This window comes from Grammomys surdaster, unplaced genomic scaffold (genome assembly GCF_004785775.1).
Source record: "Grammomys surdaster isolate TR1022 unplaced genomic scaffold, NIH_TR_1.0 126124, whole genome shotgun sequence".
NCBI classification, from domain to species: Eukaryota; Metazoa; Chordata; class Mammalia; order Rodentia; family Muridae; genus Grammomys; species Grammomys surdaster.
The window spans coordinates 1,595,296-1,615,247 of record NW_021620932.1 but is presented as its reverse complement, the minus strand read 5'-3'; the positions used below and the strand labels follow the sequence as shown (position 1 = coordinate 1,615,247).

The 19,952-nt window shown below is 38.3% G+C and overlaps 1 protein-coding gene across 4 annotated transcripts in view; it reads left to right on the top strand.

Annotated features, from left to right (window-relative positions):
- The window catches only part of Pibf1 (progesterone immunomodulatory binding factor 1), a 148,099-nt gene that overhangs the window by 62,663 nt on the left and 65,484 nt on the right, over positions 1 to 19,952 (top strand). For all 4 annotated transcript variants that reach the window (XM_028756571.1, XM_028756572.1, XM_028756570.1 and 1 more), the window contains exon 11: positions 16,403 to 16,568. In XM_028756571.1, the coding sequence (XP_028612404.1) occupies positions 16,403 to 16,568 (166 nt within the window). The remainder of the gene's footprint in view (positions 1 to 16,402; positions 16,569 to 19,952) is intronic.

Here is a 19,952-nt window from a genome sequence, read left to right as displayed (position 1 = left end):
AGAGAGAGAGAGAGAGAGAGAGAGAGAGAGAGAGAGAGAACGCAAGCATCATCCTAGAATTCATCATCCTAGCTTGGGTTGCATAGATATGCTAGAATATCTTGGTTGCTTCCAGAGAAGATGATCACACTTGGAAAACAAGACTTGAAGCTGGACATGATGCATATACTTGTCACTCAGAAGGCAGCCATAGGGCTGAGATGGTAGGGTAGCAAGTTCAAGGCCAGTGTGCGCTACTCTCAAAACAAACACAAACTATAAAAATGGTTTCAAAAAGAGAAATTATCTAGATTATGGAGGTACTGAACAAATACTGAACTGACAAACTATTTTACAATTCCTGCTCAATTCAAAGTTGATAAACCAAGGGATAAGAACTCAGAAAACTGAAAGAGTCTGGACTGGTGCTGTTAATCAGAATAATTTATTTATTGAATCCAGCTTAACAGCTTTATCTATACCTATGTAACATAGGTATAGATGTAAGTGTATATCTCTCCAGTTAGCTTAAGAATGCATTGGTAGTGCAACCCAGATGTCACATTCCTTCGTGTAATAGTCTCTCTTTAAGGTGGGGCCATGTTTTGGCCTAAGTTCAGGCAAAGTCCGTAATAGTAGTGTGTGAATCCCAGTGAGAAGGTGAGTTAGAGCAGATGAACGCATGAGTACTAAGAAGGGAGCAGGCGCTGGCTCTCCTGAGGACTGCTTACTAGTAACATGGTGTTGGAAAGTTATAGACGATACACAGTTTAGTATACACGTTTTTAGGGTGTTTCTAAGAACTCTAGAGTGTGGTTGTTCATTATGAATTTGAAGGAAAGCAGTGAGGACAAGCATGCTCTTATACAGCTCGCCTTACAAACGCTACTGCTCCACTGCTTTGGGGATATTTTATAGATTTACATTTGATAAATATACCCACTCCAAAAAAAATTATATAAAAAAAATTGAAATGCCAGCTAACCAAATCAACTCCTAAAAACTAAAGTTAAAAGTAAGATATTTTCCACGATTATTTTAAAATATGTTATTTACTGGAAGGAAAGTCCAGAGAATTACCAGAGATGAAGTGTGAGTGTATTTCTCCCACTTGTAAATGAGGTCTTATTTCCTACAGTGTATATTCTGGTCTACAGTGACTCATTTTCAACATGTTTCAATTTAACTCCTAATACATTTTTAAACTTGGCAGGCATATTTAGATGAACATTATTTCCAATTTTAGACACAGCTTCTAAATTATACTTAAGTTTTACAGTCATCATGAACAGTTCTTTCAGTAAAAAGGAAGCAGGATTGATTGGAACTATGTGTTGTGAAGAAGGGAAAAATGCCATCTTTAAATTTCATTATATACAAACGCTAAGCAATTTCTGATAAGCTGTAGTTGTAACTTGTGTAGTAGTGATTAGTGAAAGAAGGAATCTAAAAGAAGTTAGAACTTACCTTGGATAGAACGTATTGAACTCTTCACCATGCCTAGCATCATGGAGATGTTCTACATGGATAATTTATTTGTGATGCTGACATTGGAGGTATTTTGGTTACAAAACATAGAACCTAACCTTTCTGGACAGAGAACTACAGGAATGCAGAAGCTGTGACTGAGCCCACCACTCAGAGGCAGAGGCAGGCAGATGTCTGTGAGCATGAGGCCAGTCTGGTCTACTCAGTGAGACCCTGTCACACAAACACACACACACACACGCACGCACGCACAAAGTAACTGGGTGTGTAGAGGATTTTTATTTTTTACTCAGGATGAATTTTATCTTTACCATTTATTAGAGCAATATGAATCTTCTAACATACTTAATTTGGCTGGCCTATCTAGTATTTTTAATAATATACTTTTTGATGTTGTGACCTTTGGAGTTGAAAAAAACATACCATTGAAAATAGATTAAAACTCATAAACTCAGAGAGACTGAGGTAGCATGCACAGGGCCTGCATGGGTCTGCACTAAGTCCTGTGTGTATATATTCTGACTTCCAGTTTAGTATTTTTACAGGATTCCTGAGTGTGTGAATGAGTGCTTCTCTGTCCCTACATCTGTTTCTTGAGTCCTTTCTTGGGCTTTTTTCCTACTAGTTATTTGTTTAATCCTATTCCAATGTGTTAGTTTTGGTGTTATCTTATTACCTATTTTCTGATGACAGAAAGGGGATGGACCTGAATGGGAGGGGAGGTGGGAGGGACAGGGAAAAGTAGAGGGAGGGAAAACTATCATCAGGATATGTTAGGTGATAAAAAAGATCTATTTTAAATAAATGAAAAAAGAACATATTCCACTAGGTCTGAAATATGGGAGACATTAAAGAGACTGTGTAATTTGTCCCAAGTTACACAGTTACTGGAAGCAGAGATAGGATTAAGAAAGACATCTGATATTTGTTTCTGTTGTTTTGTTTTGTTTTATTTGTATGAGATAGTGTTTCATGGAGCACAGGCTGGCCTCAAACTGGCTTGTAGCCAATACTGGGACTCCTGATCCCTCTGGTTTAACTCCTAGTTGTAGGATTACAGTTTTATACCACTACCTCTAGATTAAAGAAATACTCTCTCTGTTTCTAAATCAATTGTACTGCCTGCTGCAGGATTACGTTAAGCTTATAAAACAGTATGTGAAGCATAAATATGGATGACATCATACAACACCAGTAAATAAATTTATACTCTCACATACACTAACAACTCAAATACACTCAACATGACAAAATTGGAAACCAAGCTTTGTGCCAGCTTGCTTCTTCCAAAAGCTGTAGGGAAGTCCTCTTCTTAGTTTTTCCCACATCTGGGGACTCCAGATGTTCCTTGAATTCATTGGCTTGTGGCCACATCTTCACTGCAGGCTCTGCGCTTGCCTTCCTGTGCTTACAAGATATAAGATCCATGTGATGGCATTTATTACCTACTCACGTAATGTAGATCAGGCTCCTCATCTTCATAGACTTACACTGAAAACAATCGCTTTTCCTAATAAGACAGTATCTGCATATGGGGGTCAAGCCTACTCTATCTCCTACCACATACTCTATCTCAGGCTAGCCTTGAACTCTATGTAGCCCAGGTTAATCTGGAATTCAAAATTCTCCTGCCTCCATTTCCTAAGTACTGACATTACAAGTGTGTTTACCATCACTTAGACTATTTAATTGCTGTTTTCTGTGAAACAGTTATGGGATAAAATTTGCTCTATTAGCTGTCTTATTGGATGAGACTTTGAATAATTTATATTTCAGCATACATTTTGTTCTCCCTTGTTTTAATAAATGCTTATGGGAAACATGTACTTTTATGTTATATGCCAATTATGTGATCATTCATTTTCTTTTTTTTAAGATTATTTATTTATTTTATTATTATATGTGAGTACACTGTAGCTGTCTCTAGACACCCATATGAGGGCATCAGAGCTCATTGCAGATGGTTGTGAGCCACCATGTGGTTGTTGGGATTTGAACTCATGACCTCTAGAAGAGGAGTCAGTGCTCTTAACCGCGAGCCATCTCACCAGCCCAATCATTCATTTTCCTTTTATAAAAATCATTACTACACGTGAAAACATTCTGTCTTAGGGTTTGATTGCTGTGAGAAACATTATGATGGCCGCAACTCTTATAAAGGAAACCATTTAATTGGGGGTTGGCTTACACTTTGAGAGGCTGAGTCCATTTGTGTCATGGTTGGAACCATGGCAGCATGCAGACAGACATGGTGCTAGAAATGCAGATGAGAGTTCTAGATCCAGATTGACAGGCAGCAGGAAGTGAACTGGCTTGAGTGTCTGAGCTGAGAGCCCCCCCCCCTCTGGTAACACACTTCCTCCAGCAAAGACACACCTACACCACAAGGGCCATATCTCCTAATGGTGCCATGGTTTCACGTGTCTGTAATACGTACATTCAGAAGGCTGAGAGAGAGCACAAGGAAATTAGGTCCATCTAATAGAGTAGATAGACATTTCCAGGTCAGCTTGAGCTACATACCAGGACACTGTCTCAAAAGTTAATTAGTATTTTGCTGAAAATGAAGGAAGAGGGTCAATATATGTAATTTTGTGCTTCATACAATTATTAGAATTAAATGGAATTTATTGTGCAATTTGAAGTTCTCAATAATTACTCTTTAGTATTATCATCCAATTAGTTGATTGTGAAGTAAGATATGTAGGTGTTATTTTTACAGCCATAAAAGTTGTGTTAGTTTGAATAAAAATGGTCCCCATAAGGTCATATATTCGAATGCTTGGTTGTTAGGGAGTGATACTACCTGACAGGGATTAGGAGGTGTGGCCTTATTAGGTTGGTATGGCCTTGTGGAGAGAGTGTGTCACAGGAGTGGGCTTTGGGTTGTCAAGTGCTCAGCCCAGGCTTAGTAGCTCCCTGCCTCTTCCTGCTACCTGTGGATCTAGGTATAGAACTCTCAGCTACTTTTCCAACACCATGTCTGCCTGCATACTGCCATGCTTCCCACCAAGCCAGTAATGGACTAAGCTTCTGAAACTGTAAGCCAGCCCCAAATAAATGTTTTCCTTTATAAAAAGCCACCACGGTCATGATGTGTCTTCACAGTAGTGGATCACTGGATAAAGAAATAGATCACCTTCTGACTAGCTCTGGTCAGGCTGCTTCATGTAGCTGAGTAAGTAACTCCCCATTATAATGCTTTCTAAAGGAATTTCTTGCATAAAACTTACCACATACTCTAGCTGCAAGCAATTCATACTCTTGTGGGTTTCATGCATTTTCACACTTAAAAAATATATATCTATGTCTTAGGGTTTCCATTGCTATGAAGCGACAACATGCCCACAACAGCTTAGAGGTTTAGGCCGTATCATCATTGTCAAACGCATGGCAGGAAGGAGTCAGACATGGTGTTGAGGAGCCCAAGGTTCCACAGCTTGATCTGCAGGCAGCAGAAGGGGACAGTGGTTCACAATGGGCAGAACTTGAGCACAGGAGACCTTAAAGCCTGCCTCCACAGTGACACACTAAGTCCAACAAGGCCACACCTCCTAACTGTGCCACTCCCTACTGGCCAAGCATATTCAAACACATGAATTTATGGGAGTCATACCTATTGAAACCACCACAATCCTTGTGTTTTTAAATTGATGTTTATTAAAAATTTTCATGAAAATTAGATCTCATTTTACAAATGGAAAGCCTCCCTTATTTGCAAATAATTCATATACACATAAGGCACAATGAAATGTGAACCTTGAGATAGCTTATAGAAGTAGCTTACAGGGAAATTAAACCATAGTAAGTAATCTCCCACTTGCAAGAATGGATTGTTCTGTGCAATAGCACCACAAACCATGTTCTTCCTTACTTGCCTTTTACCATTAGTTTAATTGTATACTTGATCTACCAGTAAATAGGTGTTAAATGAGAAATGCATGTTGTAAAATTCACTCATTTCTATATTGAGCCTAAAGAAATGACACTTATAAATTATAAATTAGATTTTTCAATAAAAGACACCAGTCTTTAATTCCTAAAAAAAAAAAAAAATTGAAGCTATGAAATAAATGCTTTTAAAAGAAATCAGTGTGTCAGGCAGTTTTCCATTTTGTTCGTTTCTGTGTTCTTTAGAGTCCAGTTAAACCAGTAATGCGTCTCTTATTTGTAGAAAGTATTCACCATCTATAGACCACTCAAATATTAAGTGTCTTAGCATTTTATTGCTGTAAATAGGTGCTGGAGAAGTAGCTGAGAATTCTACATCTGGATCAGCAGGCAGCAGGAAAGAGAGTAAGCCACTGGGCTTGACTTGAGCATCTAAACCATCAAAGCCCAGCCCTAGTGACACACTTCTTCCAACAAGGCCACACTTCAACAAGGCCATATTTCCTAGTATTACCACTCTCAGTAAGGAGGAAACCTCAATTTAGAAAGTGCCTCCATAAGCTGCAGCTGCAGGCAAGCTTGTAGTGTGTTTTCTTAATTAGTGATTGATTTGGGATGGCCCAGTCCTTGTGGGAGAATCCTCAGTTCTATAAGAAAACAGTCTGAGCAAACCACAGGGAGCAAGCCGGTAAGCAGCACTCTTTCATGTTTCATGTCCTCTGCATTAGCTCCTGCGTTCAGGTTCCTGTTTGTTTGAGTTCCTGTCCTGACTTCCTTTGATGATAAGCAGTGATGTGAAAGGGTAATCCAGATCAACCTTTTCCTCCCCAAGTTGCTCTTGGTCATGGTGTTTCATCGCCACGATAGTAACCCTAAGACAGCCCTTATTGCCATTGTGCATTGCTATGCCAGTTTTTGTTTACCAATTTTAGATGGTACAACACTTACAGCTTATATATTATGCCATGCTAGAGCTACAGGTTATGACTTCTTAACCACATAATTTTAATGATAGAAAACATTAGAGAAGTATTGAATTAAATGGCTTAAATGTTTTATAAAGTTTCAATGGAATGATAGCTATAGTAGTTCTTGGAATTTATTTGTGTATAATTATGAAAAGCTGTGAATTGTGGAAAAGTTATTTTGACTTATTTTCTTTTTATGAATTTTATTTGTAAAAATTGTAATTTGTATTTAAAACATTTTGCTAATATTTGCAGGCATCATATCATTTGGAATATTCTCTTTTAAAAATGTTTTATTTTCAATTATATGTATGTGTCTGGGGCAGTATGCCTGTATGAATCAGAAACCGATAGAGTCCAGAAGAGGCAGATGGTTGTGAGCCACTGGACATGAATGTGGGAAACCAAACTCAGGTTGCACAAACTCTGCAAGAGTCATATGTGCTCTTAACCATTGAGCATCTCTGTAGCCCTTCGTGTTGAATAACATTTAGTAATGTTAAAGTCTAGTACATTTTTGGGATTCAGAGATGGCTCACTGGCTAAAGAATTTGCTGTGGAAGCATGAGGACCTGAGTTCAGATCCCCCCACCCACATAAAAAGCCAGACATGATGGTGCAGATTTGTAACCCCAGGGCTTGCAGGGCAGAGACAGGCATGTCCCCAGGGGCTCAGTGGCCAGCAGTTTTGGCTGAAATAATGAGCTCTGGGTTAAGTGAGAGAACCTGTCTCAAGAAATCAGGCAGACAGCAACAAAGGAAGATAACCTAACTCAGCCTGTCTTCCATTTGCACATGGACTGGTAAAGCAAATGCACCTAGATGTACAGGTATACATGCAATGTGGGTGTGTGTGTGTGTGTGTGTGTTTCCACGATTGGACATAAAGTAGAATTCCATGTAGCTAAACTCACTTGTTTTCACTATTTTATGAGCACTTTTTATTTTTGTTTCTTTTTCGTGAGTTTACAGTTGTCTCTGTGTTAGACAAGAAAACTGAGCTACCTCCCCAGCATTCTGTAACTGAGTGTATACCACAACATGATGAAAATGTTTGTGACTGCCTCTTCCCTGTTAGTAATAAGTCTTTGTAGCTTTACTCTGTGAATTGTTCTCTGCTTCCTTTATTCATTAATGTGTGATGAAGCTAAAGTTCCTTTCCTGTCAACTCCAGATGTTTACATTGCTTGTTGTCTCTATTTTAAATGAAACTCAACATTATGAAGTCTGCACCTTACTGAGCACATCAAAAGTAAAAAGCAACATGTCTGGTGTGATGTCAGAGGAGAAGGTAGAGACAACTGCATTACTCTCAGGTTTCTCTTTGTTGACATCGTAGAGTTTGTCGTGTTCTTGTGAGTAGGCCAATGACTCGCTGAGGCTATTAAAATTGCCTAGATTTTGTACTAAGTTTAATTCATAACAGAACTTAGATTCTATCATATTGCATTGTTTGTTCTTCTGTTTTTTAAATGTTTCTAGAATGTTGTCATGTCTCTACCACGATTAGCATTATCCAACCTGTACATTTTTAGAAACATTAATCTTTTTTATAGCTCAGTCATACCTAACCTGTAATCATTTTTGGTTTCTCTTTTCTCTTTCCCTGTAATTTGTTTTTATCTTACACTGGCACCTAACCCTGGAAATGATCATCTTAACTGACTAGCTTTGTCAAACTCTAGAAAGAAAAGAAAGACTGCCCTCTATCAGATCTGCCTTTGTGTTGTAGCCTGCTATTGACCTAGTTAACAATTTAATTTTACAGTGCCTGACATCGCTAGGTAATATGACTGCTTTTTTTTTTCAGCAAAAATTCATTATGAATTTCCAGTATGCCCATTAATATACTGGATGCTAGGAGTCCAAATACGAACTAGACAAGATCTCTGTCTTCCAGAAACAAGTATTGTAATTGTACTGGACAGCATTGCCACCATTTTGCTTGGCTTAGCTTACTTAATTAACTTGAGCTTGAGTGGTTTTATGTTTAGTTGTTGCTATTGTTGTTCCTGTTCTTGTTTTTATTTTGTCCCTTGAGAATTTATTTGGTCCAAGGCAGAGCCATTAAGGTGGATTCTTAGAAATTCTTCAGGTAGTTGAGGTGGTCCTCCCAGACTAGGCTAGATAAAACAAAACTCAGGGATCATTCTTTCTGTTTGGAAAGAAATCTTGTGAGTGATCAAGGTTACCAAATGTAAGAGGTTTAAAAACCTAAGACTCTGAGTTCTAAATCCCTAGTGAGAAATTTACCAGTTCTCCTGCAGTTCTGGCCATTTCTTGCCAAGTTAAGGTTTATAGGACGTGTCTTTTCTCCAGAAACCAATACATCATGACTTCCTTAGTCCCTCTTAAGTTTTCCCATACCTTGTACTCAATTTCCCTCCACCCTGCCACTGAAAATGCTTCTCACTCTTCATCATAAAAGCAGCCTTCAGCATGCTTCTGTCTTCTTTTTCTTTTGATGGGGGCGTACTAAGGACTGAACCTTAGTTTATTTGGTCAGCAAGCGAGCACCAAGCTATACTCCCACCCGTTGTGCCTTGTTTTCCTTTGCTAAGTCTGGGTCTCTAAGTCTTCCATGCTGACTTCAAGCCTGTAGCCCTCCTGCCTTCTGAGTAGCTGGGATATAGGCATGTACTATAGGCTTGTGCTGCCACATCAAACAACACGTGCTTCTTCTAACTGTGTTTTTAGATCAGCCTGTGTGTGTGTGTGTGTGTGTGTGTGTGTGTGTGTGTGTGTGTGTATTATTTTCTCTCTTTAGCCCCGTACACATACACAGTGAAAGCACTCTGGGATGGAGCTGTGTGCAATACAGTAAATACTCTTGCTCAAAAGATAGTTCAGGCTGACATTTTAGGTGTTGTCATGTTTCCAGAAAGGACAGAATAGAAAGCAACACCATTCAAGCACTGTTATAAAATGTTTTACCCTAAAAGTTTATGTCCTTCACACTCTGGTTTATTTTAAAACAACATTCTTTTCTTGTATTTCTTTCAGTTAAGTACTTTTATCTGCATATACCTGGAAAACCTCCATTTTTTTTTCTTAACAAAATTGCCAAATATTACAACATAGTCTTTATTTTACTAATGAGCTTATGATTTTATTTGATCATGATATGATAGATGCATCAAATTACTCTAAATGCATGCTTGAAATTCTCATAAGTCCATGGTACAGTTGTTAAACATACTCAGCGTTTTTTAACTCTGCAAAAAACATCTCTCACATTCATTTAAGAATTAGCTTGTAAGCCAAAAATGACAGATGTAGTATTACAGCTGAGAAACTAACTGGTTAAAGAAATGTGACAGAAACATTTGCACAAATATCCAACTGCCTTTCAAATGCTTTTCTCCTACCCTATCGCAGTCATTATTGCCACATTGTTGTGAGTTTTTTTTACCTGATTGCACTTCAGTTTGTAAAATTCCACAGTGCAGAAGGGAAGAAGACCTATGTGATCAGAGCTTTGTGTACAAGTCTATGTGTATAAACTTAAGCTCTTGTAATTGCTCCTCTAATTTTCAATAAAATTTTTCACTTGCCTTCTAGGTATGTTTAGACAAAAGCGCAATCTCATATAGTGTTTTCTATTTTAACATCAGCATGAAGTGAATCCCTAATAAACAGTAATTGTTTTTTAGTTTTAGCTTGGGAGTTTTTTGAGACAGTATTTCAAATAGCTCATGCTGGCCTTGGACTCACTATGTAACTAAGGATAACCCTAAACTCCTGGCCCTCCTGCCTCTACCTGCCAACTGCTGCCATTATAGGTATATACTACCAGGACTGGCTACTAATAAATACTAATTCTTAAGTTCTATATTGAAAACATTCACATATGTAGCACTCATTTTAGTACTTCTCTTGTTATAAATAACAGTAATTCTTTCTTTAAGATTTGTTTATACTACACTTGAGGACACAGTGTTCCTTTTTTAGGACTGGGGAATGCCACTCAATGGCATAGCATGTGCTTTGTATCCATGATATGTAAAATATGCCACATTAGTATATAATCTGAACAGTGGGAAATCTTTCTTGTTAAATAATATGTAAACTTATAATTTACATATATGTAAAATATATAATATGTAAAATTATAATTTAAGTAAGTAAATATTTTAATATTAAATTTATGCAAAATTATTTTAAATCAGTTACTACTTCATTATATGAAGTCAAAACAAAATTATTTAAATAAGAAGTACTTAATATCTAGTTCTTAAATTTGCCTTATCAAAATTTGAGTTGCTTTTTGTAAAATTACCTCTAAATCAAACTGTGTGAGGTAAAATTTTCCCTCTGCCCTCCTTCTCCAAGCTATCCTTTTACAAACACTATTGTTTTTTTAGGATGTGTTCATCTTTCTCATAACTTAAGTTCTTGTGCGTATAGCAACCTCCACAGCTAGTGTCTAACTATGTGTTAAGATGACGAATCAGTCTCCTGAAAAGAAGTGCATCAGACCATGAGAAAACAAAGAAGAATCTTCTCTACCAAAGTTAGAACGTTAATGGCTCGTAAATTTTAAACTGTGCTGGGGTTGCTCAGTGGAGTCATTGGAGCAGCCTGATTTCGTAAAACATGTATTTTGGTTTGGGAAGTTTAGACGTGATTCAGAAGAAAGCTCACAATGTTAGGCAGATAAACTAGGATTGTTTCTGAGAGGGAATTAGGCAAGAAATTGGTGGGAGACTAAATGTCTAATGTAGAGGATCGTCTACTACAGTAGAAAATCATGACACAGATGAAAATAACATTGGTAAAAGGACTTCCTGTGGAAGGTTTTGTTTTGCTTTGTGGGGTTTGCATGTGCGCCTACATGCGTGCCTGCATGTGTTTTCCTGAAGACTGAATGAACACTAAGTAAGTCATCCACTAGTAAGTGGGTATCCTCAGCACATAAAAATATTTTTGCGCTCTTACTCTCTTGCCTCTAGCTTCACTTCTTCCCTTTCCTTCCCCCTCTCTCCACGTGGTCATGGCTGGCCTCCACTTCTCTCCTCTCTCTCCTCTTTCTCCACCATCTTCTCCCATTTCTCTCCCTACATTTGTCCTATGCCCTGAATAAACCCCCTCCCCTTTAGAAAAAAAAAAGTATTTTTGCAACATCAAAGGGAAAGCTGGCAAGCACTATTTGAAAGTTTAATCCATAAAAATGTACATAGCAGGTATATATAGGTAATAAAAATATTTGTAAAGATATGGGGAAGCCATAATTTATATGTTTCTAGTAGCATTTTAAGTCTCAATATAGCTATTTAAGGTATAAAATTGTACAGTATACCAAAGGGTTTTTTGTTTGGGGGGTGTTGTTTTTGAGACAGGGTTTTTCCATGTAGGCCTGGATATCCTGGAACTCTCTCTGTAAACAAGGCTAGCCTTGACTCAGAGATACGCCTGATGTGCCTTCTAAGTGCTGGGATTAAAGCTGTGTGCCACCACACCCAGCTAGTGTACCAGAGTTTCAGATCTGTGATCCAGCAGTGCCGCTACATGATGGGAACATTCACTTGTGCTTAGCAGGCAGTGACTACAGTGACCTTTAGAGCGGTATGAAAATCCACAGCATGTCTGAGCACTATCTAAATGTTTCTCGGCTTAGAATTAGCAAATAAAATGAAATTAATCATGACTGTATGCACATTGTAAATGAATATAAAAGGATGAGTTTCAGACATAAAGTAGTCCAAGACACATGACATGGAAAGGGGGTGTAGATAGAGAAGAGTAGTGTGGTATGATGGCAGCTGTTTAACAGAGGAAACTGGAGTCTGTCCTATACAGGACACATGCGTGTTTGGGGAGGAGGGAGGGGTTAGACAAATAAAACTGGTAACTGATGATTTCTACGAGGAGGGATGGATTTGACAGTAGTAGTGAAGAGTCTGTAATGTTTCAAGGGGTTATCCTAAGAATTGCTTTAGTTACTTACAGAATTCAAGACAAGTTTCATAAATTACTTATGCAGTGGAGAGAGCAGTAATGGAAATAGAAGCAGCAGTCATCCTATGAGTGAGAGCTAACTCTCATTGTATTAGACAGGTTAGCACCTGCCCTCCTCCTCAGCCCGTTTCCTACAGCTAAATCCACTGACGTGGAGAACCAGTGACATTGCTGTGGTGAAGCACAGCCTTCAAGGACAAAATGGTTTTCAGAAGGCTTTGACCCCAGTTGCTTGTAGAATTAGAACTAAAACGCCCTACAGTCAGGATTTCCCAGTCCTAGCCAAGACTGTGAGGCCTAGGATTCTTTCTACTGGCCCATCAGTGAAGCCCTGGAAGCAGGTGGCCATTCTCTGCCCTGAGAATGCCTCCCTCTCTCAGGCTGCCACTGTGCTGAGCTGTGCCAACCTGCCTGGGCTCAGGAGCTCTCCCCATGCCCTTTCTTTATACTCAGCTGTCCTGCTGTGTACAGACAAATGCTGTCTAGACCTTCTCAGTGTCCTACTTCCAAACAAGGCCAGCTGGGAAAGTTCCTACTGTGTGGAGCATTTCCTGGTTCTGGTGATTGCATGAACATTACCACTGAATAAAACACATTTTGTTTACTGCTTGTCTACAAAATGAGATTAGGTCGTTGTGTTTCAAATCCATGTCCTGTTTCAGTGTAGTGTAAGCCATGAACATTTTGTAGACAACATTTAAAAACTGGTTATTTCTGTTATTTATCATATGTTTGAAAAACTGGGATTAAGTAAAAGATTCATAATAAGAAGAATGAGGTTCATTAGCAGGGTACTCGAGTCTGTATTCACTTGCCAGGAAAGGTTGGGGAGGTAGAAGAGAAAATCCATACTTCCTGGGACAGTAGCACTATGTAATCTCAGCACTAGGGAGACAGAAGAGGAGGATCGGAAGTGCAAGGTCGTGTTTTCCTACAAAGTGTGTTCCAGGGCCAGCCGAACCTAGAAGAGCTCTCTCAAAGAGCTGGAGAGGTGAAAGGCAAGGCAAAACACAGAAAGTCTAAATAAATGTTCCTAAGAATTATGACCTTACTGCTGGACTTTTCTTCCTTTTCTTAATTTGTGCTGGGTGTGCCTGTGTGCACACTTGTAGGCGGTACTATGGAGGTTAAGGGACAAAGTCAAGAGTTGTTCTTCTGGGGCCATTGTGGGGTTTGTTCTGTTTGTTGACACAAGGCTTTTCACCTTGCATGCTTAAGTTGCCTGACCAGGAAGCCTCAAAGATCTGCCTTTCTTGGCCTCTCCAATGCTGGGATTTCAAGAATAGCCCACCCCACCCTGCTTTGTTACATGGGTTCTAGGGATGGGACTCGGGTCCTCACGTTTTGCAGACCAAACACTATTGACTGGGCTCTTCCCACAGCCCCAACTTAAGACATTTCTTGAGGGTTAACTTCCTGGTAACTTCCTGCTTTTTCTCCTTGTTCTTCTAGCTCTTACATTTCTGTAAAACAGTCTTTCTAGGACTTTGCTATTGTTTTAAAGTCCTGTGTAATACATTGACAGGTCTTATGAGAACTAAAGAGCGATTATGAATATATCATAAAGACAGATGCAGCCAGGTTCCAGGCCCAGATGGTTGAGGACAGGTAGGCATTCTGATTCTACTGCATAGAGGAGTTGACCTCTTAAGGTTGCTTTGCTGAAGTAGAACACCCAACAGGAAGGTGTATGGACAGTTCCGACTTGGTTCACGTAAGTGTACAAATGAAGAGGACGAGATGAGAGGTCTGAGTCAACAGAGAAGAATGCAACAAGATGTGTGAGCAAATCAAGTTAAGTGGGAGTTACCTGAAACTGCAGGCTGAGCTCTGACCTCGTCCACTCCTCAGTTAGACCAGCTTGTGTAGCTGCTGTGCTGATGCAGCACTTCACGGTTCAATTTAGCAAATTAAAATCATCAAGACTATCTTAAAGACATAATGACTGAAGGCAAATTCTTTCCCTAAACACCATGAAAATAAATTGGCGCTGAGAATTATCATTTGGTTTTAGAGAAGCTCCGTTACTAAAGTGGATCAGATTTTTGGAGACATTTATCATTTTCTGTTGGATAGTTGTTTAACCTTTGTTAAGTGTGCCGATGCTGTCTACTGCTTTGGGTTGTTCTCTAGGAAAAGAACTTGAGTGCTGAAATGAGCTTTCAGGTGTGGTGTATACGCGCTCGGCTAATTGCCTATTTGAAGCTGTCAGTGGTACCAAACACCTCAAGTGTTCTACACCCAGGCTTAACCTTCTAGAACAAATTACCCTAAAGGTCAATATCTCACAGTCTCAGTGACCTGTCCAAATCGACTTCAGTTGTGTAGTTTGTATATGCCCTGAAGTTAGGATACATAGAAAAGTATCAACATTATGTGCTTGGTGTGGGGGTTCGTTGGTGTGGGGTTGGTTGTTTTTTGTTTGTTTGTTTGTTTGTTTGAGACAGTTTTGTGTAACTTAGGTTAGCTTTGAACTTGCCATGGGGGCTAGGGTGAGCTTCACTTCCCTAGTGTCATCAGTATGGCATATATCTCCCTAGTATGGCATTACAGGTATATGACGTCATGCCAGATGACTTTATGTGTTTTATGGATTTAAATCTCCAATACACTTTAACTTGAGTAAAGAGACATTTCTATTTCAGTAAAATGCTAAATTAATAAAATTTTGATCATGATATATGTATATCACTCAATACCCATTAGAATAGCTGTAATAAATCAGACATTGATAAGTGTTCAAAGAAATGTGGTGAAACTATCATGTTCTTTGCTGCTGATGGGATATAAAATGGTACAACTATATTGTAAAACAATGTAGCAATTCCTCAAATAGTTAATAGGGTTTCATTTTAGCTACAAGAAATTGAAAGCATGTTTATAAAACTTTCATTCAAATGTTCATAGTACCATTACTCATACCCAAAAGCAGAAACAGCTCAAATGTTCAACTGTTAAATGGAGAAACACATGTGATCTAGCCATAAAGTGGCATGGTCCTCATCCGTAAGTGTATGAATTCACTTATCTGAGAGAGTCACAGTAAGCAAATCCATTACAACAAGCATTTTACCTGGGGAACTGTCCCTCCAACTCCTAAAACAGTATGTTTAATAAAATCATAAGAAGTTTTTAAATATGTTATGTTAGGGCTTTACAAAACAGCATAAAAGCTGACTTTTTCTTAAAGCCTTACTGGTACAGGGTATGTGATATATACTACCTGGAACTTTCTCCAGGCTACATGCAACATGCTCTCACCAAAGATACGTGTGCTAAAGTGAAGTGGCCTGTGTTCTTAGATCACACACACATTCATTCTCCTCCTCCACACACACAAGTAGCCAGTTGGTCTCTTTTCCGTGTGTCCCCTTTGACCTGGAGAGTATCCTTATCACTCATTTGTTTTCCTGTTTTTCCCTGAAATTATAAGTTCTTTAAAAAACAAAGAGCAACCATTGGTCTAGTATATCCCCATTGTCTCTTACAGTTATAGCTCAATATTTAAATAAATGCATTTTAATAATGCACATAACACAGTGCTAGATTCATAGTGTCTCTGTGGAAAAAAATACAATATATCTGCTTCTCTTTCTCTTAAGACACAATCAATATAGAATAGTTTCACACTTAGAATATGTGGTGATTTATATGTTAATTATAAATACTTTTATTATAGTTAGACTTAGGAAATGAAGAGGGCCGGGCGGTGGTGGCGCACGCCTTTAATCCCAGCACTTGGGAGGCAGAGGCAGGCGGATTTCTGAGTTCGAGGCCAGCCTGGTCTACAGAGTGAGTTCCAGGACAGCCAGGACTATACAGAGAAACTCTGTCTCGAAAAACCAAAAAAAAAAAAAAAAAAAGAAGAGAATATTCCTATCTGGGTTGTTAAATATACCATCTGATGATTGGTACCTCATTTTCTTATAATATTCAAATGTATATTTTAGTATGTGTGTCCATCCATATGCATAACTAAATTACAGAAGCTTTTCTGAGTAAATATATATTATTAATCATGCAATCCTAATATGATGGGGTGGGAAGTAGAACTGAGGTTGTACTTCCATAAACCCTCACACTTCCGTGGGAGGCTATCACCACTCTGTTTCTTACAGGTACAGAGAACTCCAGCTTAGTACAGAAAGCAAAGTGTCAGAGTTTCTCCATCAGAGTCAGCTGAAGTCCTTTGAAAGTGAGCGTGTTCAGCTCCTGCAAGAGGAAACTGCAAGAAATCTCACACAGTGCCAGTTGGAGTGTGAAAAATATCAGAAGAAATTGGAGGTACCTTTTTCCAGCTTTCCCTTGACATAGAGTATGAACTTTCTAAGTATATGACATTTATGTAGACCTTTGTTTCTCCTAGAGGACTATACCTTGTCCTCACAAGAAAATAAGGAAAGAAAGCTACATACAGTGGATCACATCTGGAATCCCAGCACTCTGAAGGCTGAGACAGGAGGATCACATGTGTGAGGCTCATGGAGCCAGCCAGAACTAAGTAATAAGGTCCTATTTTAAAAACAAAAAAGTGAAAGAAAAGATATATGAATAGCAAAAATATGTGTGCCAAAAATGACTAAAATTGACTTTAAAAAATTAAAAAGGTTTCATTCATATTAACAAAAAGTATATAGTTATTGGGAATACTCACGTAAGAAAACTGAAATTTACATGAATAAAACTGTAGAGCTATAAAGATGTGTATTAAGAACACCGTCTTTCTGGAATGGGATAGTTAATACTTTGCATTTTCCAGTTTTTATCAAGAAAACTGTTTCTAATGTTTTACCATTTAAAGTTTTACATTTGTTTGCTTTCGTGCCTGTGAGTGTCCACGCTTGTGTGCATGGTAGACGGCATTAGGAAATCAGAGGACAACTCACGGTAGGCAGTTCTGTCCTTCCACAGTGTGGAACTTGGAAAGCAGAGCTATCTCATTGGCTCAATTTTCAGCATGTTTTTTACCCAACAAAGGAATTATGTAGTACAAGTGGAAAAATATGTAGATAATATTCAATGTTTTTACAGATTTTTCTGAAAAAATGAGAAATATTTATTACATTTTAAAATAGATGGTATTTTGTTCTTAGCTTAACTTAAGCACTTCATGTTTTTAGTTTTCCTTTATGTATATGAATGTACTTAGTTATGAAAACGTATAATTATAGGTCAATACAAAAATGGAAGATAATGAAACTGAAAATTAGTCAATTAAAAGTCTTTCCTGGGGCCACATGGTGGCTCACACCCTAGAACTCCAGTTTTAGAGGGGCAAATGCCCTCTTCTGGACTCCACTAGCATAGACAGGCACTCAGGCAGAACACCCATATGCATAACAATAAAATTAATTTTAAAAAAAAAAGACTTTCCTAATTGATAATTTTCCCAAATTATAATATCAATTAATTATATTATAAAATTTGTTTCTAATTTAGAAAATATATATAGTTTATATGTAAATATATACATATAAGCAAAAATTTTTTAGCCATTTGTTGATTTATCATTTCAATACTACATTAAAAAATCTGTATATTCGGTGTGACGTTTTTGGATCCCCTGAAAATGGTTCTGGGAATTGAACCCAAGTCCAGAGCAGCCAGGCATTTGAAGCTTTTGTCATACAGATCTTTTACTTGCTTGGTAAGAGTTACACCAAGATATTTTATACGGTTTGTGGCAATTGTAAAGGGTGTTGTTTCTCTAATTTCTTTCTCAGCCCATTTATCATTTATATAAAGGAAAGCTATTGATTTGTTTGAGTTAATTTTATATCTAGTCACTTTGCTAATGTTGTTTATCAGCTATAGAAGTTCCCTGGTGGATTTTTTGGCGTCTCTTATGTACACTATCATATCATCCCCACGCACCTCGGCTTCTTCTTTTCCAATCTGTATCCCCTTGATTTCCTTTTGCTGTCTTCTTGCTCTAGCTAGAACTTCAAATACTATATTGAAAGATATGGAGAGTGTGGGCAGCCTTGTCTTGTCCCTGATTTTAGTGGGATTGCTTCAAGTATCTCTCCATTTAATTTGATACTGGCTGATGGTTTGCTGTATATTGCTTTTATTATGTTTAGGAATGGGCCTTGAATCCTGATCTCTCCAATACTTTGAACATGAAGGGGTGTTGTATTTTGTCAAAGGCATCTAATGAGATGATCATATGATTTTTCTTTGAGTTTGTTTATGTAGTGGATTACGTTAATTGAGTTTCATATATTGAACCATCCCTGCATCCCTGGGAGGAGATTACTTTATTGTGGTGAATGATGGTTTTGATGTGTTCTTGAATTCGGTTTGTGAGAATTTTATTGAGTATTTTTACATCGATATTCATAAGCAAGATTGGTCTGAAGGTCTCTTTTTTTGTTGTGTCTGTGTGGTTTAGGTATCAGAATAATTGTGGATTCATAGAATGAATTAGGTAGTGTGCCTTCTGTTTCTATTTTGTGGAGTAGTTTGAGGAGTTTTGGTATTCACTGTTCTCTGAAGGTCTGGTACAATTCTGCACTAAAACCATCTTTTTAGTTGGGAGGTTTTTAATGACTTCTATTTCCTCAGTGGATTTGGGTTTGTTTAGATAGTTTACCTGATCTTGATTCAACTTTGGTATGCTGTATCTGTCTAAAAAACCGTCCATTTCATCTAGATTTTCCAGTTTTGTCGAGCATAGGATTTTGCAGTAGGATCTGATGTTTTGAATGTCCTCAGTTTCTGTTACTATGTTTCCCTTTTCATTACTCTTGGTTTTGTTGATTTTTTTTTCAAGATTTATTTATTTATTTTATGTATGTGAGTACACTGTCCCTTTGCTGTCTTCAAACACACCGGAAGTCTCCCAGTGTCTGTCCATTACAGATGTTGCTGGGAATTGAACTCAGGACCTTTGGAAGAGTGGTCAGTGCTTTTAACCACTGAGCCATCACTCCAGCCCGGTTTTGCTGATTCTTTATATCATTCTCTTTGTTTCTAATTGGTTGGTTTCCAGCCCTGAGTTTGATTATTTTCTACAGTCTACTCCTCTTGGGTGTATTTGCTTCTTTTTGTTCTAGGGCTTTTGGGTGTGCTGTTGAGTTACTAGTGTAGAACCTTGCCAGTTTCTTTAAGAGGGCACTATCAATTTTCCTTTTAGCACTGCTTTCATTGTGTTTTATAAGTTGGGATATGCTGTGTCTTCATTTTCATTGAATTCTAGAAAGTCTTTAATTTCTTTATTTCTTCCGTGGCCAAGTTACCATAGAGTAGAGAGTTGTTCTGCTTATGTGAGTATGTGGGCTTTCTGTTGTTTTTATTGTTATTGAAGTCAAGTGGTAGTCTGTGGTGATCTGATAGGACACTTGGGGTTATTTGGATCTTCTTGGATCTGTTGAGGCTTGCTTTGTGCCCATGGCTCCCACTACAGATATATGTAACAGAGGATTGCCTTATCAGTAGGAGGGGAGGCACTTGGTCCTGTGGAGGCTTGTTGCCCCAGCAAAGGGGGATGCTAGAGGGGTGAGGTGGGAGTGGGTGGGTCGATGGGGGAGTATGCTCTTAGAGGCAAAGGGGAAAGGGAATGGATGGGGGGTTTGCAGAAGGGAGGCTGGGAAGTAGGGCCAACATTTGAAATGTAAAAAAAATAAAATAATAAAAAAGTGACAGAAAAAGAGAGGGGGAGAGGGA